Source organism: Eutrema salsugineum, unplaced genomic scaffold (assembly GCF_000478725.1).
Source record: "Eutrema salsugineum unplaced genomic scaffold, Eutsalg1_0 scaffold_9, whole genome shotgun sequence".
In the NCBI taxonomy this organism is placed as follows: domain Eukaryota; kingdom Viridiplantae; phylum Streptophyta; class Magnoliopsida; order Brassicales; family Brassicaceae; genus Eutrema; species Eutrema salsugineum.
Genome location: NW_006256342.1, coordinates 8948216 through 8973979, shown reverse-complemented (window position 1 = coordinate 8973979; position 25764 = coordinate 8948216). Strand labels below are relative to the sequence as shown.

General features: G+C 34.7%; 2 protein-coding genes, 1 long non-coding RNA gene and 2 pseudogenes across 3 annotated transcripts; 1 reads left to right on the top strand and 4 right to left on the bottom strand.

Moving 5' to 3' along the window:
- Window positions 1-7307: 7307 nt before the first annotated feature.
- LOC112085240 (uncharacterized mitochondrial protein AtMg00810-like) lies at window positions 7308-8530 on the bottom strand. Its single transcript, XM_024154424.1, has 3 exons — window positions 8497-8530; window positions 8336-8429; window positions 7308-8061 (listed from the first exon to the last, which is right to left on the bottom strand). The coding sequence occupies exons 1-3, from the start codon at window positions 8528-8530 to the stop codon at window positions 7308-7310; spliced, it is 882 nt and encodes a 293-aa protein (XP_024010192.1).
- Window positions 8531-9538: 1008 nt separating this feature from the next.
- On the bottom strand, window positions 9539-10182 carry LOC112084084. Its single transcript, XR_002898043.1, has 2 exons — window positions 9999-10182; window positions 9539-9813 (listed from the first exon to the last, which is right to left on the bottom strand). It is a non-coding gene; the product is annotated as an uncharacterized LOC112084084 (long non-coding RNA).
- A 145-nt stretch (window positions 10183-10327) lies between these two features.
- On the bottom strand, window positions 10328-11151 carry LOC112085237 (annotated as a pseudogene).
- A 607-nt stretch (window positions 11152-11758) lies between these two features.
- Window positions 11759-13299, top strand: LOC18008632 (polyadenylation and cleavage factor homolog 5). Its single transcript, XM_024152147.1, has one exon. It carries the CDS (start codon window positions 11899-11901, stop codon window positions 13153-13155), a length of 1257 nt encoding a protein of 418 aa, XP_024007915.1. The 5' UTR covers window positions 11759-11898; the 3' UTR covers window positions 13156-13299.
- A 5621-nt stretch (window positions 13300-18920) lies between these two features.
- LOC112085235 lies at window positions 18921-25202 on the bottom strand (annotated as a pseudogene).
- Window positions 25203-25764: the final 562 nt, after the last annotated feature.

Sequence of the window (25764 nt, the reverse complement as noted above, 5' to 3'; positions counted from 1 at the left end):
CCCGCAAAATCCGAGAGGATCTTAACCCCAATTTGAATGAAGTCAAACGCAAACATAGGCAAGGTGGGCGATGTTCCTCTTATTCGAACAAGTATAAAACTTGTCGTAATATATAGAAGAGATTTTCCTACCAAATTATCGATGTGAGACAAATACACTCGTTTAAAAAAACAAACCAACATTTAGTATTGGTCAATTTTCTCTTCACACTCTAATTTTTAATAAACTCATTTGGGCTTTATAAACTCGGTCCAACACTTATCACCTTTTACTTTAGAAAGATTCTTCATTTAAGGGAATTTAAGGAGATATAAACTCCCAGCCAAGAGAGGACAATGCCAGTTGTTGGAGTTGAAGCTTCCACCATTATTGACGGATCTGAGCCTTACTTCCTCATGCAAGAGGAGAATCTAAAACTGTAGAAGAAAAACGTAATCCGACAAGGATAAACCTTTTGCTTTATCATTTGAGGTTTCAATTAAATCAATTCTTCAATCTTATTGAGAATCTTTGCTCCACTAAGGACTATCGAAGAATATATCTCCCACAGATATAAAGAACCGATCTTAGATAGCAAAAAGAAGACCAAAACGGAAAACAAAATCCAATAAACGGAAAACAACAATCCGACTATAAAAGATATGAAACAACAAAATATTTTATTTAAGTCAGAATTTGAAATCCGATTTAAATTGGAAAACAAAAAAGAACACCGTTCTCTCTCTCCGAAAGCTTTTGAAGAGGGAGAGAAAAAAAGAGTTTTCTCCTATCCGCGAATTCCACATAATGTTTTGGATAGACACGTCTTATTCACGAGATTTGTATTTTTTTTTTAAAAAAAATTATAGTTGGTATACCTAAAATTTTTTTAAACTTATATATACATATAGAGAAAAAAAAATTTTGGGCCAAAAAAGCATTTTAAAAATAGATATAGGTTACACTCTACAAGACAAATACTCTATTTTAGATATGTAAACTATTATTATTAGAGAATTTATGTTTTGTTCCAAATGTTGTAGTCATTATTCACAACTAAACTCGCTCCACTTGTGATGTAGAAATCCATTTCCCTGAAAGATGGTAGATATAAGAAATTAACACTGATGTAACCAAACCAGATCGAATCAGAGACTCCGACCAGATCTTCCTTTGTCTCGTTTTCTAATCATATCTAGTACCTCTGTTCATCTGTTGAAATGGGATTTCAACCAAGTAAATAAATGAAAAATGGGATCGGAGAAATTTGTTTATATAGCTTTCTTTGATGATTACAAGTAAGAAGTTAGGTTATCAGAGCGGCTAGCTAAGTAAAAAGAAAACGAATTAAGAAATGAAAGGCATAATAGCTTGTAGCGATCAATTTCTTAAGTCACGAATAAAAAAGATCGTCATCAACATTCATGCTTTTGTTCTCTTGATTATCAACGACATTGACTGCTTTTCATTTTGACAAGGTTTATCCACTAAATAAAAAGGGTTATATATGCTTGTATCTTCTTCCAGTTGTTCATTTCTCGTCCATTTGATCGTAAAACTGTACTTCTATCAACTACTGACCTTTCTTCTTCGTCATTTGTGGACTTTATGGTGTTTTAAATCGTTGACTTCTATTCAGTTCTTTTGACACGTTTTTTTATCTCTTGGTTATTAATAGTGTCAGGGTTAATAATCCATGCCTTTATATAAGATATTAGAGAGCAAGTGTTTAGACTAAGAGAAAACTTCCATCAATGCTTTCCTCCTCAATGGTTGTTTTTCCCCTGTTTTTGTCTCACTCTTTTGGTGTTTTCTTTCTTTGCTGCTTAACGCGGTGTTGTTTTGCCTTTGGATGCACTCACCACCATTCTGTGTTTTTAGCATTCACCACGTTTTATTATCTGTGAGCGCATCCAAAGACAAAAAAGAACCAGAACAAGCAACAAAGATATTGTAAAAGTAGCAAAAAAGCGAGACAAAAACATGGCAAAAGCAACCTTTGATAAGCAAAGCACTGATGATATTTTCCGGAGGTCCACGCAGTGCCTGCCTGTACTTTCATGTGGCTTAAAGCTAAGAAAATATTGTGACCCTAATGATATTTGAAGTAAAAAATAATAACGTCTAACATTATTTAGTTACTAGTAAATTATACTATAATTATCATTATCATATTTTGTAAAAAAATTAATTTTGAAATTTAAAATTTAAAAATGATAAATGAAAGAAAACAAAAAAAACTCAAAAATAAAGCACAAACCATGACATTAATCGAACCGTAGGATATAATGACAATGAAAGTAGAATTATTGCAATACATTTACATGATCGCATTTCTAAGTGTGGCCCTTAAATTACTAAATAATTTTTGTGGCTTGAAGCATATACTTTATGTGCCTTAAGGCAGGGACGAGCCTGGATCCACGCATTTGCTTTTCTAATATTTTAGTAAAAATTCTTCAGACTAACTTTTAAAGTTGATAAAATGACAAACATAGCTTAACATATTGATCGTCTTACTAGACTAAATTTATAAAATTGATCATATATCATTTTGTCCAAATAGTGAATATTATTACGAGAATGTCATTCTAATTAAAAATATATATCAAAATAAACATATCTATATATACACTAAAAATCATATACATATGTATATACACATATATAGGAAATTAAAATAAGAATTACAAATTAAAAATTATACATATTAGTTTTATCCCAAAAAACATAAATTACGGTTTAAAAAAAAAGCAAACCCTAATTTAGAAACAGGTGATTCGGCGACGAGGGAGGCGATTCAGCGACGGCTGTTCAGGTTACATGATTTCGGCGGCGACGAAAGGTTTTCCGGCCACTCCTCTGGTAAGTGTTTCAGATCTGGCTTCATTATCCATTTCCTCGTCTCGAACAAGTTTATTTCAAGGGCTTTTGGGGTTAGGTTGAAAACGGTTTTTGCGTTTCTGTTGCGGTGGTGGTGTTAGAGTTTATTACCGCATGTTCCGGTTTCAACGGTGGTGTCGCGCTAACACCGGAAATGAAATCCATCTTTTCTTTTATTTTACTCTGAAATCGTAACCCTTTTCTTATTTTTTGCAGGGAAGTATTGTTATCGGTGGTTTCCGTCTTTCGAGAACGGTTTCTGGAGAGAGAGTACACGATTTCCGGTGAGTAATATATGTTCGTAATGGTTAGGTTCAAAATTGTGTTTGGTAGACTTTAAGTAGTTGTTGAAAATGCTAGATTTGTATATGTTAAACGGTAGATTTGTTCGTGTTTAACAGAGTTGTTTTCTATGTTAGGTAGATTTGTTTTCATCTCATGGTGTGGTTTGAATAATCGTACTACTTTTGGTAGAGTTGTTGTTGATATGGTAGATTTGTGTTTAGTAGATTTATGTATTTATTTGGTAGACTTGGTCGGAGCATTAGGGAAATGAAAGATGAGATAAGTCAGCTTCAAGGAGACTTTGTTTGGATGACGGAGCAAAACGCCAGAGTTGACCACTACTTGATGCTAGCATTGCTGTTCGTGTTTGCAGCCATTGCGTATATGTTAAGTACAAGTCAGTTTCCTTATGTTTAGTACTAAGGAATGTTGAAGTACAAAGTAATGTTCCCTTAAGTTGGATGGTAGACTTGTATTATATTGTTGGTAGATTTGTTTCAATTAATATTTGTCGAGTGGTAGACTTATTTATCAAATGATAGTTCTAATAGACTTGTCAGATTTCTTTCAATTATAATCGAACGAATGGTAGAGTTTTTACTTATTGTAATAGTTGTTGTGGAGTACAGGTAGACTTGACAAATAGAGTCTACATCATTGAATATGAATCAAATACGATAACACATAAGTCTACTTAACACAACATAAATAGTAATTTAACATAAGTTTACTTCACAATCAAAACAAATCTACTTAAGTAAACATAAGTCTATCATAAGATAATTAAACATGAAATTACAACTATTGATGCAATCAATGAGGCCATTCCATAGAAAATGACGGTATTGTTCCCCAGAAATTGGCACTCTCGAATTTCCAGAAGTAGGATTCGCAAAGTTGATCCCCATACGTATCAATCAGGTACTGATCTCCCATCCAACGCATGTCTGGTAACTTGAGACAAGCACAATTCCTTGTACTTGAAGATTTTAGATAAACCTGGAAAACCATTTCCACCAGTTCCTTGGGCTTCTCGAATTTGAACGGACGCATGTAGGTGTCTTGCATAGTCAATCTCATTTTGGTTGCATCTTCCCGGGAAAGACCTTTAACGGAGTTGAATATCTCTGATGTGCCATCCATCGTTAGATGTAACATAGTGTGGCAGTACTTACCCATGAGAGATCCACAGTTTGATGTCATCTTAATGAAATCCAACCCTGTTTGGAGGCTATCTTCGAAAAAAATCAGAGATAAACCTCTTCGCAATTGTGCGGTTGGATTTCCTGCCTCCAAGCACCGTGTGAAGAATGCACCCACCCTTCCATGTTGATCCCACCTCCATGGCGTGATAAAAGTTATCAAATCAACATTCCTAAGAAAACCCGTTTCGCTAGAGATGTTGTTAAGTGTTTTCGACGAAACTTTTGCGAGACAAAGATCCGCATACGAGTTTGAAGAGATTTTTAACAGAATCTCGTACAAAAGGATCAGAAGGGAGCGAGTTGATGTTTAAATGATTGGCCATAGGAAATCCGGGATGGAAAATGAAACTTCTCGGGTGTGTGTTGTATTTATAGAGAACTTGCAGTGATTTAAATCAATGCAATGGTCGGAGATAACCACATAACCGTTACCAAAAGTCTGCCATAAGGACAGACCTAAAAATACGTACAACACTGCAAACATAAGTCTACCAAACCACCAGTTTTTTCGTAGATTGGAGAATACATTTAGGACAAAAAAGTAATTTCGAACCAAAAACTCAAATGTCTGCCTAACACTAACTACTACGTCTACCTCAAATATGGTAAATAACTCTACCATAGAAACAAGTCTACCATTAAGCACCACATATGTCTACCAGATCGAGGTTATCTAGGTAAATACCAAATTTAATTAATCTACCACATGATGCTAACTAGAAGTCTACCATACTTACAATAACTCTACCAATTTATCTAAACTCTACCAAACAAACAAACAAATCTACCAACATTTTATAAGTCTACCTAATGTAACAGATAATCTACCACTTAACGGCATGAATTTTACTTGAAATTAAATCTACCACAAAACAAACAAATCTACCACAAAAGTGATAAATCTACCAACTAGATATAACTCTACCAATTTCAAACATAATCTACGATAAAAGGAATAAGTCTACCGTCGCGTTATGAAAAATCTTGTCACATAAATCTACCACCAAATGAAATAAGTCTACCAACTCAGGAATTAAATTTACCCCATTGTCAACAAATCTACCGACAAAGTCAACTATACGAGTAAGTCAACGATTTCCTTAACAAGTCTACCAACACATTTGATAAGTGTGTCATACATAACAACAAAACTACCGAAACTTAATAAATCTATCTCTCATTGTCCAAACTCTACCAAGAAAAGTCTACCAATATTTTACAAATCTACCAACTTTCGAATAAATCTACCATCGTCCTAATAACTTTACCATCCAAATTGCGTTGACCAAAATTTGTTAAGTCTATCGCCAAAGCCTGATAGACTTATCATTTTTTCTGCCTACATGACATTAAAAAAGTAATAGAAGTTTCGTAATTAGATTTTTCTCAACAAAAACGAAAAAAGTGTTTGGATATGCTACACTAGTTTTGTAAAAAATATAAAAATATATCAAACAAGCAATAAAGATACTTTCTAAATTTAGTACAGTAATCCTCTCAATATTTTATCTAAAAGCATGAATTATCAACTGTGAGACCATTAATAAGCAAGAACTAAAAGAAGAACCTCTCAAGGAACTGGATAAAAAGCAACGAATAAGAATACCATAAAGTCCACAAGATGATGATGAAGAAATGTCAGCAGCTGAATTAAAAAAATATATATAGGGGAAGGAGATTGTGGTTTTTATGTGTATAATGAGAAAAAGATGGCCTGATTTATAGCCCGACACCTCAACGTATCTCAACGTAAAAGCAATAAAGGCAGATTTGAGAATTCAATTTCTTCATAACTAATTTAATGTTAATTAAGATTTTCATGTTACAAAATCAATTGCAATTGACTTTGCCCTTAATTGCCACTTAACTCACGTTAAGACATCAATTAGAGGAGGAGATATTTGTTGACTTAATCAACAACATATTCAAAAAAAAAAGTGGACAAACAAAAATTATTTTTATTTGCCAAATCATGAACCCAAAATTTGGTTCGGATATCTCCTGGCTTTTCTAATACACCAAAGTGTACCCAAGATTTTTTTTTTAAAAAAAGTTCATTTTATGTACAAAATGAATTTCTTGATGAGTAATTAATATTTTTTGCGGTCTAGGAGAAACGAATTTCTTTTATATTGGAATATTATTCGCTTCATAAATTTCATTAAGAAGAAGCTACGTAGAAGAGTTCCAATTTCACTACATTGTTTTTTTTATGTTTATAGCTTGTGATACTTTACCAATGTTACATTTTAAGTTTTACAAGCAATCCATTTTAAAATTTCATTTCATTCAAAAGAATATTGTTTCTGACGTACAAATACAATCATTCACGACAAATTATCCAATGACTTTAAACTTGTTCATTCCAATTTATAAGTTATTCGGAAAAGCCACCGGAATATGGTTTAAAATTATTTTGTTACAAAACAAGTTCCAACATTAATACCTATGATCCCTTCAGAATCTACACAAGACATAGAAACGTTAAGAAACTGATTAATCATGTAATTTAGATGTTACCGTACCTCATGAAAGCAGGGTACAAAATCGATGTCTTTAAAAGTAGGTGAATTCCTCTTGAAAAGAATAGTTGTATTTAGTTGGCTATATAAAGCTGATGGTGTTACACAATATGAGGGATAAACGAAGATATTAACAGAGATATTCACAAAGATATTCTCAACAAAACTATAAGAATATTCCTATATTCTATCACCCTCCCTCAGTTGAAGCGTCGGCTTGCCGGAGGGTTAAACTAGTACGAAAATGTCTGCATATTGCAAAGTAGGTAACCCTTTAGTGAATATGTCTGCATATTGCAAAGAAGATGGAACGTATATCACCTTGACTTCGCCTATTGACACTTTCTCTCTTACAGAATGAATATCCAGCTCTATGTGGTTTGTTCTTTGATGCTTGACAGGATTTGTACCTAGATAGATGGAGCTAATGTTGTCACGGTAAACAACATACGCCTTGGTGTGGAAAGTGAAGCTCGAGCATCAAATTTCTTATCCAACAGAGCTCTGCAACCGTGTTTTCCACTCCTTTGCACTCTGCTTCTGAGCTTGATCTAGAAACGGTCTGTTGCCTCTTTACTGACCATGAGATGATGTTTTGGCCAAGGAAGACATAGTAGCCTGAAGTTGATCTTCTGGTGTCGAGAAAGCCTGTCCAATCAGCGTCTGAGTAAACTGTAAAACTGGTCAAGGATCCTTTTACCAGCTGTATTCTGTGGTGTAAAGTGCTTTTGATGTATCTGATAATTCGCTTGAGAGCTTGGACAAGTGGTTTTTTGGGATCATGCATATACAAGCAGACTTGATGAATGGCATAAGAAATATCGGTTCTGGTGAAGGTTAAAAAATGCAATGCTCCTGCCAAGCTTTTATATTCAGTTGCATCAGTGACTGGCTCTCCTGAGTTTACTGATAGTTTGGATTTGAGATCAACCGGTGTTGCACACGACTTACATGCCTGCATTCCAGCTCGAGTTAGGATCTCAGATAAATAAGTAGCTTGACTTAACAACGGTCCTTGCTCATTGTAAGAAGCTTTCATCCCAAGAAAATGGTGTATTTTCCCCAAATCTGTCATCGGAAACTCAGTCTTTAGAGACTCAATTATCAGTCCCAGCACTTTTGGTGAGGACGCTGCTAAAACGATGTCGTCGATGTAGAGTAAAATGTATGCGAGATCAGCCCCTTTCCTGTAGACAAACAGAGAGGCATCGCTTTGCTAGTAACTAATCCAATGTTAGTTATGAACTTTGCAAAACGTAATTTCCAAGCTCTCGGAGCTTGTTTTAAGCCATATGTGGCTTTTCGGAGCTTACATACATGATTCGGATAATTGTTGTCGACAAAACCTAGTGGCTGAAACATATACACTGTTTCCTCTAGATATCCTTGCAGGAAGGCATTTTTGACATCAATTTGATGTATCGGTCAATGTTAAGAACCATGCGTATCGTTGCAGGTTACACCACAAGAGAAAACGTCTCTGTGAAGTCAAAGCATGCTTCCTGAGACTTGCCATTTGCAACCAGTCTTGCTTTATGTCTTGTTAGTGCACCATCTGCATCATGTTTATGTTTGAAAAGCCACATAGATCTCACAATATTAACCCCTGGAGGGCTAGGTACTAGTCTTAATCATAGCACCATAATCATCAGTCATCGCTGGATTTCAATTTGGATTCAGATAGAGCTTTTTGTGACTTTTTGGAAGAGGAGATTTGGTGGTGGTGATGAGTGAGAAAATTTGTTTTAATTTTCTAATCCCAGATTTTGCTCTTGTCGTCATTGTGTGACGAGTTTGAGCTGGTGGAGGCTGATGAGTTTGGTGCTGCACTGGAATTGGTAGTAGTGCAGGGATATTTAAGGTGTGACAGGATCTGAAAAAGGGGTTTGAAGTATCGATGTGAACATAAGGGAAGAGTCATCGATACTTGCTAAAAAATGATAAGCTTTGTCACTTTTTACTGGTGTAATTTCAGCTGGAAATTTTTTTCTCATCAAAATAAAAATGTCTTGAAATAATGATTTTGTTGGTCTTTAAATCAAGACATCGATGGCCCCTATGTTGTGATGGGTATCCAAGGAATAAACAAGGAGTGGTTCTTGGTGAGAGTTTATGAATGTGAAAGTGGTTTAAGTTTTGAAAACATAGACAACCAAAGACCCACAAATTCTCATAAAGAGGACGTTTTATGAAGAGAAGAGTGAATGGGGTTTGATTCTTAACAGCAGAAGAAGGAAGAATGTTTAAAACATGGACAGGGACATGGAGAGCCTCAACCTAGTAGCTTGGAGAAAGCTGGGCTTGGAACAAAAGAGTTCGAATGGTGTTGGTTATTGTTTGTATCATACTACTTCCCATTTTGTTGAGAAGTGTGAGGACATGAGAATCGAACTTTTATTCCATTAGCATCGAAGAAATTTTGAAATTGAACATTTTTGTATCCTCCTCCATTGTCGCATTGGAAATACTTTATTTGAGCATTGAGTTGATTTTTGATATAGCTGAAAAGTGAAGAAATTTAGAAAAAAACTTCTGATTTTCTTCGAAGAGGATAAACCCAAAGGAAGTGAGCGAAATGATCAAGAAAGAGAACATAGTATCTGATCCCACTCATGTTTCCAAACATCAGAATGCACAATTTCAAAAGGTTTTGTGATTTCTGAATTTGAAGCATAAAATAGAAGTTTTATTTGTTTTCCCAAAAGACAAGTTGGACAAGAACTAGGAAATTTTTCCTTAGTACATGAATTGGAATTTGAAGACAAAATAGAACAAAAAGCAGCTTCATTTGTGTGGCTAATTCTTTTGTGCCAAAGTGTTGGACAAGAGGCCAAAAGAGCTGTTGAAGATGCCGATGTCGGCTTATTAAAGCAAGCAGGAAGAGGATAGAGATCTACGGAGCTACCACATCGGAGCAGCACTTTCTGAGTTGGAAGATCCTTCACAGAGAAACCAAATGGATCAAATTCAACACTACACCAATTGTCTTTTGTAAATTTACGAACAGAGAATAAGTTTTTGACAATATGCAGAGCAACAAGGACATTATTTAGAGAAAGTGGACGAGAATTGGTTCGAAGGAAAGATGAATCAATAGAAGTGACCGGAAGTTTGGAACCATTACCCATGACTGAGTGACTGATGTTATGACTAAGAGAAGAATTAATAGTACATGCAGTAGCTGAGAGATGAGCCGTAGATCCAGAATCTATGTACCCAATTTGAAGCACTTGGGTCAGGTAATGTCTCGCCGCTGTTAATGTACTGTTCTGTCGGTTGAATTTCTGTCAGATGTGCCTGATGTGGTGATGGAGTGGGTAGACGAGGAGCAAGAGTTTGACACATGTTCATCGGAGAAAAGGATTCCAAGGTGGGGAATTGATTGGGCCAAACGTGTGGTGAAGCCCAGGTGTGGAAATTGGGCCGAAACTGGAAATGGTTCCTGTCCCGATATCAAAAATTGTGGCGCTTGTTGCCTCTGTAATTGTTGAACTTCTGTGTTTGATGTGGTCGATTTTGCGATGGAGTTGTTTTTGCCGATTCACTAGAGACGGTGAGGGTTGTTGAAGAGGATGAATGATCAGTATGATGAGGGACTGGCTTGTGTGATTTCTTCAGTTTTTATTCTTTATCTTGAAGCATCGATTTTGCATCATCAAAAGATGGGAACGGTTTCTGATGTTTGATGACATTAATGATGTTGTCAAAATTCTCATTGAGACCATTCAACATGTACATCACCAAATTTCTTTCATTCACTGGTAGTTTAGAAAGCAAATCAGCAACGGATTTTAGCTTTTGGCAGTACTCCCGAATCGACAGATCTCCAATCTCCAAGGTATGCATCTCGTTGTCAATTTGCATAGCTCTGGCTACCTTATTGTTCGAAATTGATTTTCAATGCGCAGCCAGATGTCTCTAGCGGTGCCACCAGTTTTGAAAGATGATTTGAACAGTAGAGGTGCAAGGGTGCTATAGATCCATAGTTTGACAAGACCATCGCGTTTAATCCAAGGCTGATTGTTGTCACCATCTGGAGTAGAGGAGGTACCATCGACATGTTCTAACACATCAAATGTGTGGCAATGCGTTAGAAACAACTCTCTCCAAGCATTGTAGTTGTGATCATCTGTGTCTAAGATGAGAGGGATGTGTGATTTGATATTGGTCACACTATAGGCTATTTCCATCGCAGGAGGTGGAGCAGCCATTGGAAAGGAGCAAAGAAAAATGAAGAAAATGGTAACAGAAGAATGAAAAAGAGAATGAAAAGAGAAGAAAAAGAGAAAAAATGAAGACAAAAATATCAAAAAGAGTGTAGCTCTGATACCATGAAAATAGTGAATTCTTCTTGAAGAGGATAGTTGTATTTAGTTGGCTATATAAAGCTGATGCTGTTACACAATATCAGAGATACACAAAGATATTAACAGAGATATTGACAAAAATATTCTCAACAAAACTAGAAGAATATTCATATATTCTATCAGTTTTTTTTGTCACCTTTCACATGTGAACAAGTCGTTGGAATAGCGCAAAACCGAAGAACAAAAAGAAGCGTAGCTCCATGCTTCACAAGCTCTAGTGCCTTCTCAGAATCCATCACTTCCTTCTTCTTCTTCCTCTTCCTTTTCTTTTCTCTTCTTCTTCCTTTTCTTTTCTCTTTTTCTTTAGTGATTGAAGAGAGCAGGAAGACGAGTAGATTCTAAAAGAGCAACACTTTTCATAAGCCCATTAATCTGGCCATTTACTAATTGGGCTTTTCGTTCGTGGCCCAGTAAATCAAGCGACGTTTCGGATGGAAACGCGTTATTCACGCGGTTTACTTTTCAACCGACATAACCTTATATATATACGAATCTTTATGCCTTTTCACATAAGCTAATTTCTCTTTTCTCAAATCGTTCAATTTCCTAAATTTCTCTCATCTCTCTCGCTACTATACACGAAATCCAGTTTCTAGCGTTTTCTTCATTGTTCGTTTGATTTCTCAGAGAAAAACAATACGTTGTTGAATCGAGAAGATGTCGTCATCCACCGGATTCTTCCCGCATCAGAGGAATGCACACCGGAACGCAAACGCTGGGACGACGTTGAAGAGACGAATCGACAATCGCGGTTGCGGCGGCTCTGCCAGCGGAGTTTTCCAGGAGGATCGGATCCATTACGCACCGCCGCCTCAGAAACGCACCAGATTCCAACCGCAAACGCAATCCCAATCCAGGATTCCTCTGTATCGTGATGGTAGTAACTTGTCTAGGGTTTCAAATTACGGTGATGTGATTCGTTCTAATTCAAGCAATAGCTTTCCTCTTACTTTACGTAATAATGATTCTTCTTCGCAATCTAACACCGATTATCAGAAACCTTTTGGTTGTGGAAACCCTAACTCTAATTCCCAATCTGTTCCGCGTCCTTTACCTTATCGTAAGCTAGATGATTTCGATTCGTTACCCGAATGGGTTCCAAACCGGTTGAATTTTCCAATTAAATCTCCGAATTTCGTACCGGACGTAACTGGAGTTCGGTTTAACGCTCAAGCACCTGTGTTTACGAATGTTTCAAATTCAACGCCTTTGAATCACTCGAACATGGTTTCAATTGTGACACAAGCAATGCCTCAACAACCAATTTTGAGCAAAGACTTGTCTGATTTACTTACCCTTTTGAATAACGAGAAAGAGAATCAAAACAAAGAATCTCCTCTTGGTCTCGATTTCGGTTCAGTGAACCTTAATGTTCGTAACGAATGTGTGATTAAGTCTCTGTATTCCGATATGCCGAGGCAATGTTCTTCGTGTGGGGTTAGATTCAAACGTCAAGAAGATCATAGCAATCACATGGACTGGCACGTGAGGAAGAACAGGATGGCCAAAGGCGCGACCAAAACCGGTACGAGGTCGAGCAAGAACCCGAAGAAATCGCAGGTTTTGTTTGCGAGCTTGTCTCTATGGCTCCTTGCAGCTACAGGAGGGACGATCGAAACCCTGAATAGGGGAGAAGAAGAGGGAAATTCACAGCAGATGGAGCAACATACCGTGCCTGCTGATGAAAACCAGAAGCTTTGTGCGTTATGCGTTGAGCCGTTTGAAGAGTTCTTTAGCCATGAAGAAGATGAGTGGTTGTACAAGGATGCTGTTTACTTGAACGTGAAGGAGTTGGGTCCTATAGTTCATGTTAAGTGTATGCCTGAAACCCGAGAAGGGTCTGGAAGGGATTCGAGAGAGACGATGTTGAGGCCTGTTACGGTTCCATCGGTTGCGAGTGCATTGGTCTGCTGATTGAGTTTAACATAGGCTAAGAGTGTTCAGAGATTTGATTCAGTTTTTCTCTTTTTCTTTTTTCTGCTAGTGATTTGATTCAGTTATTCCTATGTTTTTACTAATGTACTTGAATAAATCTCAGTAATAAAAACGTATTAAGTATATCTACATGAAGAAGGGTTAGTTTTGTGGCTTTTGTCATTTGAGTTGCACAGTAAAAAATAAGGATGCTTTGTTTGACCATTAACATACAATCACGAGTATATCCTTCGCCTCTTATTCTCTTAACAATCTCCAAATTTCTTTCTAATTGATCGTACACTTTTATGCTTACCAAAATTTTATTTAATTAATTATGCGTAATTATATTACTTTAACACTTCTACTTATGCCTAAAATATATTTAAATGTGAAAGTTTGCTTTATTGACCCAAAACATCAGAGAAAAAATAAAATCGAAGAAGAAAAAGTATATACCAAAAACCTAATACTTATCCAACCGTGAAAGAAATCGAATAGGCCTAGTTCCCTTGGAACTAGGGTTTAGAAATAAGATCTTTATAAAAAGTGAACAATGTATAGGAAAAAGGATAAGAGATTAGCAATAACCAAAATTTTAACCGCAACTATATATAGTTAGAGATTCACAGTGTTTTGATCAATGTTCAAAAAATCGCTAGGCGGTAGCTAGGCGGGTGATAGGAGACTAGCGCCTAGGCAGATTAGTCGGAGACAAGGCGGAGCCTAGGCGTTAGCAAAAATTTTGTTAATTTTTATAAATTTTCTATCTATATATCATATTTTAAAAATAATTTTAATTGTTTTCTTAAAAATTATTTTATCAAATTTATGTTTGAATAAAAAAGTAAGAAAAATTAATAAATAAAATTATAGAATAAATTTCAACAAAGAAATCAAACTAAAAATCATCAAATTCTTCAAATTAAAATAAGTTTTAATTTAAAAACTTTAAAAATGTAAAGCAAAGAGAAATATATCTAACTTATTCTTCAAATACATCCATATCCACCACCTGCTCATTTGCAGACTCAAATTCAAAATCTATAGCTATATCATTTTCATCGTCGGAATCGATATCTCCTCTAGGCTCATCGTTAAAATTGAAAGTTGAAACTTGAAACAGAGCACAAACAAAGTACACAAAGATGAAAAGATAAATTAAGAGAATAGAACATAGTTATATAATATATACAGATAGATAAAGAGAAGATTAAACAAACTTGTAGAGTTCAGCAATAGAGAATAATGATCGCCTCTTGTAGTTTATGAAGGTGAAGTAGTGGGGAGGAACGATGATGATTATATTAAGTTATTAACCCTAATCCACGTTTCAAATCTTTTTTTTTCTCTTTTCTGTAAACCATGTTGGTTTACTATCCAAAACCATAAAAATTGACTGAAAAAAGGATAAAAATAATTACTCTGATTTGGCCGATTTTACCGAATTTGGTCCGATTTTTCCGATTTTGTACGATTTGATTCGATTTTTTACTAAACCGGATTTACTTTACTGATTTTATGAAAATCGGGTCGGCTAACCCCAACTAGCCGCCTAGGCGGCCGCATAGTCGCAGACTAGGCCGATTTTTTGAACACTGCCTGAAACTGCTAGGAAGGTATGCAAGCTTCATCGTTCCATTTATGGTTTGAAGCAAGCATCTCGGAGTTGGAATCTTCGTTTTAATGAGGCAATCAAAGAGTTTGATTTCATTAGAAATGAAGAAGAACCTTGTGTTTACAAGAAGACTAGTGGGAGCGCAGTTGCTTTTCTGGTATTGTACGTAGATAACATACTGCTCATTGGGAATGATATTCCTCTACTTCAGTCTGTTAAGACATGACTAAGTAGTTGTTTCTCAATGAAAGACATGGGAGAAGCTTCCTATATTCTTGGAATAAGAATCTATAGAGATAGATTGAATAAATTAATTGGACTAAGTCAAGATACTTATATAGATAAGGTCTTGCGCAGATTCAATATGCATGATTCTAAGAAAGGTTTTCTACCAATGTCTCATGGCATAACTCTCAGCAAGACTCAGTGTCCTTCGACACATGATGAGCGAGTGCGCATGAGTACGATTCCATATGCATCTGCTATAAGATCTATCATGTATGTTATGCTCTGCACTCGCCCAGATGTTGCATGTGCTTTGAGCATGACGAGCAGATACCAATCTGATCCAGGTGAAAGTCACTGGATAGCAGTCAAGAATATCCTTAAGTACTTGAGAAGAACTTAGGATAAGTTTTTGATCTATGGAGGAAGTGAGGAACTTGTTTTGAGTGGTTACACAGATGCCAGCTTTCAGACAGACAAAGGTGATTTCCGATCTCAATCTGGATTTGTCTTTTGTCTGAATGGAGGAGCAGTGAGTTGGAAGAGTTCTAAGCAGAGCACTGTGGCAGACTCTACAACTGAGGCTGAGTACATTGCTGCTTCAGAAGCAGCTAAGGAGACTGTTTGGATTAGGAGGTTCATTACTGAGCTTGGTGTGGTTCCTAGCATCTCTAACCCTGTTGATCTATATTGTGATAACAATGGAGCCATCGCACAGGCAAAGGAACCTAGATCACACCAGAAATCCAAACATATACAAAGGCGATATCATCTCATTCGAGAGATTATTGACAGAGGCGATGTGAAGATTAACAGAGTTCCAACGGATGCAAATGTTGCTGATCCTTTTACGAAACCCCTTCCGCAGCCTAAGCATGAGAGTCATACTGCTGCGATAGGCATTAGATTCATAAAGATGTAATCTTATTTTCAGTGGGAGGTTTTAATTTCTTTTATGATATGATGCTCATGTTTACATACATTTGATTTTATTTTCAAATTAATGAAATTTGTTTCAGTATAATTTTGTTATTGGATAATTAAATAATAGTCCCAAAATAATTTATGTCATTCTTATAGATCATCAAGTATGTGACTTGATCATGAAACTCTATAAGTGGAAGATGATTTAGATTATTGAAGTCCCTAGTCAAGGTTATTAAAATGGGACGTTAATAACTAAGAATGACTAGTATGTGAGGTGACTGATGACTAAGTTTCGTGAAGTCATTGATATGCAGTATTAAAGTCAATCACATAGATATGTGTTAGAGAACACATGATTGGACTGACCCGCTATGAGAACTCTACAAGATTGTTATATGAGTGTCATAAGAGTTTCTCATGACAACTATAGAGTATAGTCCTTTGACCTGAGTTCGTCATGATTTCTTGTACATGGATTAGTTTGCTTTGACTTTGTCAAACGTCAGCCGTAAAAGGTGATTATAAAGACAGTGATCGGGCACATTATGAATTGTGTAAGGAACAGGGATGGAACAAGATGGGATTTGTCCCTCCTATATAACGGGAGATAAATATCTCTGGGCCTATCGAAGATTTTATACTGAGAAATGCGTGGCCGCGCTCAAACGAGGTGAATGTCACTCGTTTGTTTAATCAGTACAAATCAGAGTTCGATAAACATGATCTAGCTTGATAAAGATGACACTGTTTCTTGCTTTATGCTAAGATCGAGATATAAAGACAAAAGGATTATAGGAATAGATGATTCCAGTACAAGTGAGAGATTGTTGGGAATGTCCTGAAATCATTTGTACTTTACTCTAGTTAAAGTTGTATTGTCGAGATTTGACAATCATTTAATATTAGGTGGTTATAATGTTTTGTTAGAAACCGCTTATAATCTATGGGTTGAGAACCTGTTACTAATATTATACGATCCTATAGGGTCACACACCTAAGTAAATTGGATCATTGATTAATAATGTCTTTTATGAATTGGACTAACATTTTGAGTTTTGGGAATTTTTTATGTATATAATAAATAAGAAATAATAATATATAAGAGATATATTATTGGATATATACACATCTGATAAAGGCTGATTTATGGTCTAATTAAGAATTAGACTAAAGCCCAACCCACCCACGTGAATGTGAATCCTAAAGTGTTAGGGGTTTTCATATGTGAGTATATATATATATATATATATATGTAGTTGTGGACAAGAGAAAAAAAAAACAAAAATTTATTAGCAGCCACAATCTACAAATGCAAGACATATGTTGCTTGTATGACAAGCAAATCCTTAAACTCAGAGATAAAAGATGAACAGTTCGTTGGATTTTGAGATTTGATCTCAACGGTACTAGCATCCCGTCTCGTCCAATTTGTGTGCGTATGGATACCGATAGAGGCACGACACTTGGAGTGCTAAGATAATCTTAAATCTGTCTGATTTTTCTCATTCCGCTACAGAATATCCAGGTATATTCAAACTCTAAGATCTAGATTTAATTCAGTATTTACATGAATCCTGGCAATCAAATTTGCAATTAATGTTTATAAATAGTTATAAACCGGTACGAATTCTTACATTACCTTCATCTGTTTCCTCTCTTGACTCTAAGTTTATTAATGAAATCTAATGTTCAAAAAAAAAAAACAAAAAAAATAGAAAAAATTGATCAAGTAACTGAACTAAATGAAAAAAATTACATATAGGACCAGTAAGTATTATACTAAAAAAAATTACACTACTTTTTTTTTTTTTACTTGAGGCAGTTGACTTCATCCCAGCCAACGGATCTCACCTTCTTCAAGATCATCGCAAGCTTCCAAAGAATCATCATTGTCGTTTTTTAAAAGCAGACCAAACTTTTTAACCCAACGAGTTCTTGCCATACGAGAGCCACCGCAGAGCTTCACGATTTCCTTCTCATCAGCCAAGTGATCTTCTTTCATCTTGGATCTCGCTTCTTCTTCCACCTTCTCTAGCTTACGTCGAGCTTCCAACCTCATTGCTCTTCTCTTCATCACAGCTTCGATTTTAGCTTTCTCTTTAAAACCTGCTTCTCTCTCTTTACTATCTTCATCATCGCATCAGCCTTTTTAGTGCTACTACTCTCTTCGATTTATTTCCTGCACTTAGCTTTGATGATGATATCAGCAATCGAATTTTTATTTTTGCCGAGCGAACCTCTTTCTCAGGGGATGAGGACAAGCACAACAAATCACGACCATAAATTGTTCCTGTTGCCATAAATTGGAGGCACGAAAACAAACGAGCTGCTACTACCCAACGATCAAACACAGTGATGAATGAAGCGTAAAACTATTTAGGGTTTCTTCCCTTTTTTTCGTTTCTGTGGTCAAGTTTTTTGGATCAAATATATATATATAGATAGGGTAATGTTTCTCCTGAAACACGTTTTCTATAGGCAGAAAAAGGAAATTGGGGAAAATGGAAATTGAGAAAAAAGGAAAATCGCGTACTGTTGTCATGGAGTGAACACTTCGTAAGATACTCAACAGAATAATTATGTGTAGATTCATATTTACCTTCTAATGTATACTTCGCTGAAAAGATATGTATTTTGAAAACACACAGATGTATATACACATTAACAAAATTATCATACATATATACATCGACAAAAATATCAAAGTTTTCATGTGATGTAATGTCTGAATATGAAAATGATAGAAGTAGAAGATTGCGTCACAAGAAACTTCCAGCTAAAAAAGTCATAATTTCAAGTTTTATTCGAAACTGACAAAGAAACCAGAATCATTTTTCCATTTCAATGTATCATCATCACATGATTCTCATTTTCACTGTTTCTAAGAAGGGATTAATAAACCTCTAGTCTAAAGTGTAATTGCATTAAAACTTTACATTAAAAAGTGTTTTTTTTTAAAGAGATTGATACATTTAAGGAATATGATAAAATTGACTCACTTCTTCATGAGAAGAATAACAGTGTGAGCTGCAATGCTGTTTTCTCCAAGGCTATCAGCTTTCTTGTGGGTTTTAGCTTTTAGGTTCACAACAGAAGGATCTGCACCTAGAAGCTTTGACAGATTGGATCAGATCGTCTCTTTGTGTGGACTTATCATTGGTCTTTGTAGAATCAATGTCGCGTCTAGGTTTCCTATCTTGTACCCTGCCTCGTCCATGAGTCTCACCTGAAACATAAAGCCAAACAAAAACCTTGTTTCAAGTTCATTGAATCACTCTTCAAACCCACAAGAAGCTGAGATTTTGTTCGATCCACATAACCATAACCTCATTATAACTGATCATATCACCTAATTTCAAGTGGCCATCATTCAAATTCATAGCTTGATTCACATTAGCTTCCATGAAATAAAAACATTCACAGTCAATCATAACAACGATATTACACTAAACCTAACACATTATTTAAAAGGACAGAGACAAGAAAGAAACTCTATAGTTTCAAATTTGAGTAACCGTATTTAACATCAATCATATATGTTGCCTCCAAAGAAATGTAAAAATACGAGAGTGTTTCTATAATTCATCAACCCAAGAAGCATATCTAAACTTGATCTATGCCAAAACTTTGCAAGATTGTACTCAAAGAGATTATACTCAAGATCTATAGGTTAAAAGATTATACTCAAAGAGAATTATAGAACCTTGATATTAACAAAACAAAAGCTTCCAAACTATGTAAATTCCACCAATCTATGAATCTAGCTTGAGTCAGGCTTAATGACAGAGCTATAATTGCATAGGGGAAATCTCTGCATACACAATTTCACACAAAATTGAAAGCTTACAGCTTCTTAGATGAAGATGGATGATTCAGCTCCTTTCCATTTAGGATCAAAATCTGGGAAATCTGAACGATATCAGGAAGCCTAGAGCTCCTAGAATTACATCCACTACATAATGGAGCAACACATCCCTGAACCAATACAAGTTTCACAAATTCAAATCAAAAACCTATAAGCTATAATCTAAATCTCAACGGATTTTTTTTTCAAAAAGAAGACAAGTTCACTGATCGAATTCGGAGAAATTTTACCATTGGAGTGAGCTGTACAGCCTCTATCGTGAGGGATATCGATGCCGCCGATGTCAGAGGATACCCTGGCTCCAACCGGTGCATATCAAAACGTTGTCTGACTCGAAACGGAAGAGTTATGTGATATAAACAACAAAAAAAAAAACAAACCTAACTAAACTCGTCTCGAATGCCCTAAAATTGATGTCTACGGGTTGAATTTATATAGTTTATGCAATGCTAGGATTTCAAATAGGAAAAAAAAATCGAATGCATGGACCGAAATTAACGTATAAGATAAGTCCACGAGTAGATTATTGTATTTTTGGTAAGCATTTTTGAAATTAATTAATTAAATATATTTTAAAAAATTTACTAAGGAGTAAAAGGTAATTAGCCATTCTAAAACTGAATAAAAAGGTTTAAAGCTAAAAGTTTATTTTGATTATAATCTTCTTATCTTATACTAATAAAAGTTGAAGTTATAGGCTTCTTAAGGCGTCCACATATGATTTTAAAAGGTAATTTTATTGGTCCACATCAACATTCAAAATTAAGGAAATTTTCCAATTTTTAATATTATTGTTGAATAAGGAAATTAAAAAAGTTTAAAAAATCTAATATTATTGTTGAATAAGAAAATTATATATAATCTTTTATTGGTCCACCTCAACATTAAAAATTTAAAAGTTTCCAAATTCTATTATTGTTTTTAAAAATTATTAAAGATAAAAAATTATATACAAACTTTATTTTAATAATAAAAAATTAAAATAAATATTACTAAAAAAAGAAATTTTAAATTTAAATTAGATGTATACACACATATTTAGAGACTTTTACATTAGCATCCAAATTTTTGTCACACAACTATAATAAATTTTAACTTTTTTTTTTTACATGTGCAACAATTTCAAAAAAAAAACAAAAATAGAGTTAAGTTTCACTAAAAAATGAGTCATTACAACGTAAAAGAACCAACTTGACTAAACTATATGTTTAACTATAATGAAAGAATATATAAACAAAACTATTACAAGCCGCCTTAATATTGAAAAAAGACAGTAAAATCTCCAAAGCTTAGCCACCGAACTTGAGATGAATGATAAATTTCAAGCAATCCGAGAAACATATCAAGTAATTGATACTCGACACTTTTGAAAAACGAAGACCTGAAAATAGAGAAAGAGATTTCATCATTGATGGAGACTGAGGTATTCGAGGAATATTTTTGAAATAACATAGCATCAGATGGGGTTTTAGCAACCTAACTTTAACCACAAAGGTAACAATTAGCTGACCAAGCAGCATCCGAATACATTCGGTAAGCCTCAAAACAAGGAGCAGAGACAAAAATCATGACACTTTTGAAAAACAAAGCACTGAAAATAGAGAAAGAAGTTCTGTCATTAAGACAAAGACTAAGGTATCCGAGGAAGATTTTTAAAATAACAAGACATCTGATGGGGTTTTAACAACTTAACATTAACCACAAAGGTAACAATTGGCTGATCAAGCAACATCCGAATATATTCTGTAAGTCTCAAAACAAGGAAGAGAGACCAAAATCACTTGCCTCGTGTGGGATCTTCCAGCTTTGATTTCTAAATCTATTATTAAAAAAATTAAAGCTATATGCCTCTAAGAATGTCCACATATGATTTAAAAGTTCAATTTATTGGTCCAAATCAATATTTAAAATTAAAAAATTTCCAAAACTTTAAAATTATATTTTTAACAAAAAAATAATTTATAGAAAAATTCTGCAAAGTTTGGATACCACACAGCAATGTCAACCTCTGAAACCCAGAAACCGGCCCCAATAAACAAGCAACACCAAGATTTCAACTGGCAATCTATGATCTGGTCGGAAAAATTCTCGCAAAAGCTTTGTGTCTTCGTGTGGAAAATTATGCAAAACACTCTGCCTTTGGGAGAAAATCTTCTCAATAGAGGCCTCCTCGACAATGCTCTTTGTGTCCACTGTGGAGATCTTGAGACTACTGAACGTCCTTTCTTCCATTGCACGTATGCTCGTCAGGTTTGGAGACTAATCCTGTTTAGCACTGACATAATTTTGAGGTTTGTGTGGATTTTAAATCAGGTTTTAAAATCGCTAGTACTTTGTTCTGCCTTCCTCCAGCAGGTGTTGGTCTAGGACAATTATTCCCCTAGCTCTGTCTTAAGATTGGATTCTCTCAGCTCACTAAATCACAACCTTAACTCTCTCTCTCCTGTAAACTTCCTACATTGATGTAATCAAGGAAATTACAAGATGAATAAGAGAAATCTTCAAGAGATATTGAATCACTCACAGATCGAGTATCCAAATCATCCCTCACTCGCGAATCCTCAAGAACTGAGTATCGCCTCAAGTCTAACGACTCAATCTCTATAATTCGAAAATCCAAGATAAAAGAAAAATGAATCGTCTTTCTGTAGTTATGCAACAACCAGAAATAACAGCAAAGCCTCTAAATGAGCCAGGGTCTTTACTCCACACTTGACCCAGCTATATCTTTTGCCGCCAACTCCTCTGCTTCCCCTGTTCTAGCCTTCTTCTTCCTGATATAGCAACGATCAAACTTATCACTCTCTGCTGGTCTTTCTGGTCGGCCCGAAATTATCTACTCTTCAAAAATAGAATCTTTACACAGATGAAACCATGCTTTAAGGCTATCAATGATGCAAGAGAATGACAGTAGTATCTTTATGCTCTAGAATTGGGGTATACACACCTCTGCTGCAAATCAGACGTTCAAACATTTGTTCGAGCAATCAACTCTCGTGATCAGCTTAAGGAGCTCTATGGACTCCTCTGCGACATCCAATCCCTAGCGCTTGTTTTAATGTATTTTGTTTATCTACGTGTAGCGGACCACTAAATTGTCGGCCGATGCTTTGGCAAAACGAGTCCACCACGATTTACCTGTTGGGAATGTCCTGAAATCATATGTACTTTACTCTAGTTAAAGTTGTATTGTCGAGATTTGACAATCGTTTAATATTAGGTGGTTATAATGTTTTGCTAGAAACCGCTTATAATCTATGGGTTGAGAACCTGTTACTAATATTATACAATCCTATAGGGTCACACACCTAAGCAAATTGGATCATTGATTAATAATGTCTTTTATGAATTGGACTAACATTTTGAGTTTTGGGAATTTCTTATGTATATGATAAATAAGAAATAATAATAATAAGAGATATATTATTGGATATATACACATGTGATAAAGGCTGATTTATGGTCTAATTAAGAATTAGACTTAAGCCCAACCCACCCACGTGAATGTGAATCCTAAAGTGTTAGGGTTTTCATATGTGTAGTTGTGGACAAGAGAAAAAAACAAAAATTTATTAGCAGCCACAATCTACAAAGGCGAGACATATGTTGCTTGTATGACAAGCAAATCCTAAAACTCAGAGATAAAAGACGAACAGTTCGTTGGATTTTGAGATTTGATCTCAACGATACTAGTATCCCGTCTCGATCCAATTTGTGTGCGTGTGGATACCGATAAAGGCACGACACTTGGAGTGCTAAGATAATTTTAAATCTGTCTGATTTTTCTCATTCTGCTGCAGAATATCCAGGTATATTCAAACTCTAAGATCTAGATTTAATTCAGTATTTACATGAATCCTAACAATCGAATTCACAATTAATGTTTATAAATAGTTATAAACCGGTACGAATTATTACAGTGGTATCAGAGCCTACTTGTTTAATACTGCAATTGGATTTTCTTTAATCTACAGTTTGTTATAGATAAATAATTTTGATGGTTTTAAATTGATTTTCAGACATGTTCGTAAAAACCCTAATTTCATTATGATGTTTATCAATTTTAAAATATATATTTGTGACTCTTAAATAAATATGTACATGTTGATTCATACGTTAAGAAATATTGATTTAGGAAAGGTAAATATTACAAACGAAACATAAGATAATTGTGCTTGATATGATCATTCGATAATTATGTTAATAATATGTAATATCCAAAACATGTTTTTCCTTTCCTCGCGTGTGCATGTAATAGTTACCAAGTCATGTATATTTAATTGCAAAGACCAATTCGCTAATACATAACTGTCTTGAATATATAATTATTATAATATGCATATGCGACTTGTGAGACCAATATGCAGTCACTTGGTTTAGTTGCTTGGTATGATTGGTTTGGTTTAATCGTTTAGATCTTTTATTTAATTAGAATTCTAATTTGATTAGATTCTAAAATTATATTTAAGATTAAATACTAACTAATTAATTATTTTAGTTAGATTAAAATTAAGTTAATTATATGTAATCCAATTAAATACATATGAGATATGTATTAGTTATATTTAGTTATTTATATTAGATATAAATTTTAATATAAATAAAATTGGATTAATATTAATTCCTCAACCAATGTCAAGTTATTTGATGTCTCCCCAATCTTATCAACTGTTAAAACTTGAATTTTGTATGGCGGGTCTGCCAAAGCAACGGTCTGCAATTATTTGAGAGTGAGACAGATGGTAACGGTTACCATATGAGAAAATGTTGGTTTACTTGACAAGGCTATCAAAACGGTTTTGGGCTTAGAGGCATAGAGTTGGATAAGACATAAGATGTCTTCCACAACCAAGAATTATATTGGATATAATTAGCAATAGTGTTGCTTACCTAATTAACTAGATATTCAGGGGTTGAGCCAAAGCTCACTTGGATTCTAGTGAAATATGGATCTTGGATACTATACTCATTTTTGAGGAATTTTTTTTTGTTTGACTATATTGTGAGTTTTCTTAATTGTTGAGAATGCTCAAAATTTATGAACATCATATAACTTTGCTTTTCTTTTTCAGTTATGTCCAACCCTCAAAATTCCCAATCATTGCGATTTGTTTTAAAGAAGGATAAATCGAGTGAATCAAACCTCCTTGAAGGCTTGGAAGATCTGAAAGAGAAGAAAACTTTTGAGATTTCTTCTCTGGGTATCTATGTTATAGAGGTAAATGTTACCACTTCTGGTTCTACTCCTTGGGTATTGGATACCGGCTGTGGCGCTCACATTTGTACAAATGTGCAAGGTCTAAAGAACATCAGAACTTTGGAAGAATGACAAGTGGACCTACGTGTGGCTAATGGTGAAAAAGTTGCAGCATTAGCAGTGGGGACATATCCATTGTCTTTGCCTTCCGGCATGGTTTTAGAAATCAAGAACTGCCACTACAAGAAAACATGTCGAAAACCTACGGAAAATATCATCAGAAAAACGTAGGAAACAGCCATTTCTTACCAAATTCCTACGAAATTTTTTTATAGGAAATCGGTCGTCGGAAATTGTAAAAGGTAAGAAAATGGTAGGAAATTTCCTACGAAAATGTTGGTAGGATATTTTTCCTACGAAATTTTTTAGTAAAACTTTCCTACCAAATTATTACTATTTTTTATCGATTAGTGTTCCTTCCAATTTCATACAAAACATCACTTACCTATTTCCTACGATTTTTTTACTAATCTTTTACTACTAATTTCTTACCAAATTCCTACCAATGTAATTTTATAAAAATCAAAAACTAAATTAATATCAGAAATTGAATTAAAATTAAAATATAAATTATTTTAAATTTGATTAATGAAATATATACAAAAAAACAAAATAAATTCAATAATTACTATGAGCCTAAAATTTGACTAAGTAATTATTAATTAGAGGGAGAGAAGGTGAAGATTCTTATTTATAGAACAACTTCTTCATCTAAAT

Coding starts and splice junctions, on each gene's coding strand:
- LOC18008632 (XM_024152147.1), top strand. CDS start 11,899: ATGTCGTCATCCACCGGATTCTTCCCGCATCAGAGGAATGCACACCGG.
- LOC112085240 (XM_024154424.1), bottom strand. CDS start 8,530: ATGACTGATGATTATGGTGCTATGATTAAGACTA. Junction 8,430..8,496: donor TGGTGCTATGATTAAGACTA/GTACCTAGCCCT, acceptor AACATGATGCAG/ATGGTGCACTAACAAGACAT. Junction 8,062..8,335: donor GAGACGTTTTCTCTTGTGGT/GTAACCTGCAAC, acceptor GTTTGTCTACAG/GAAAGGGGCTGATCTCGCAT.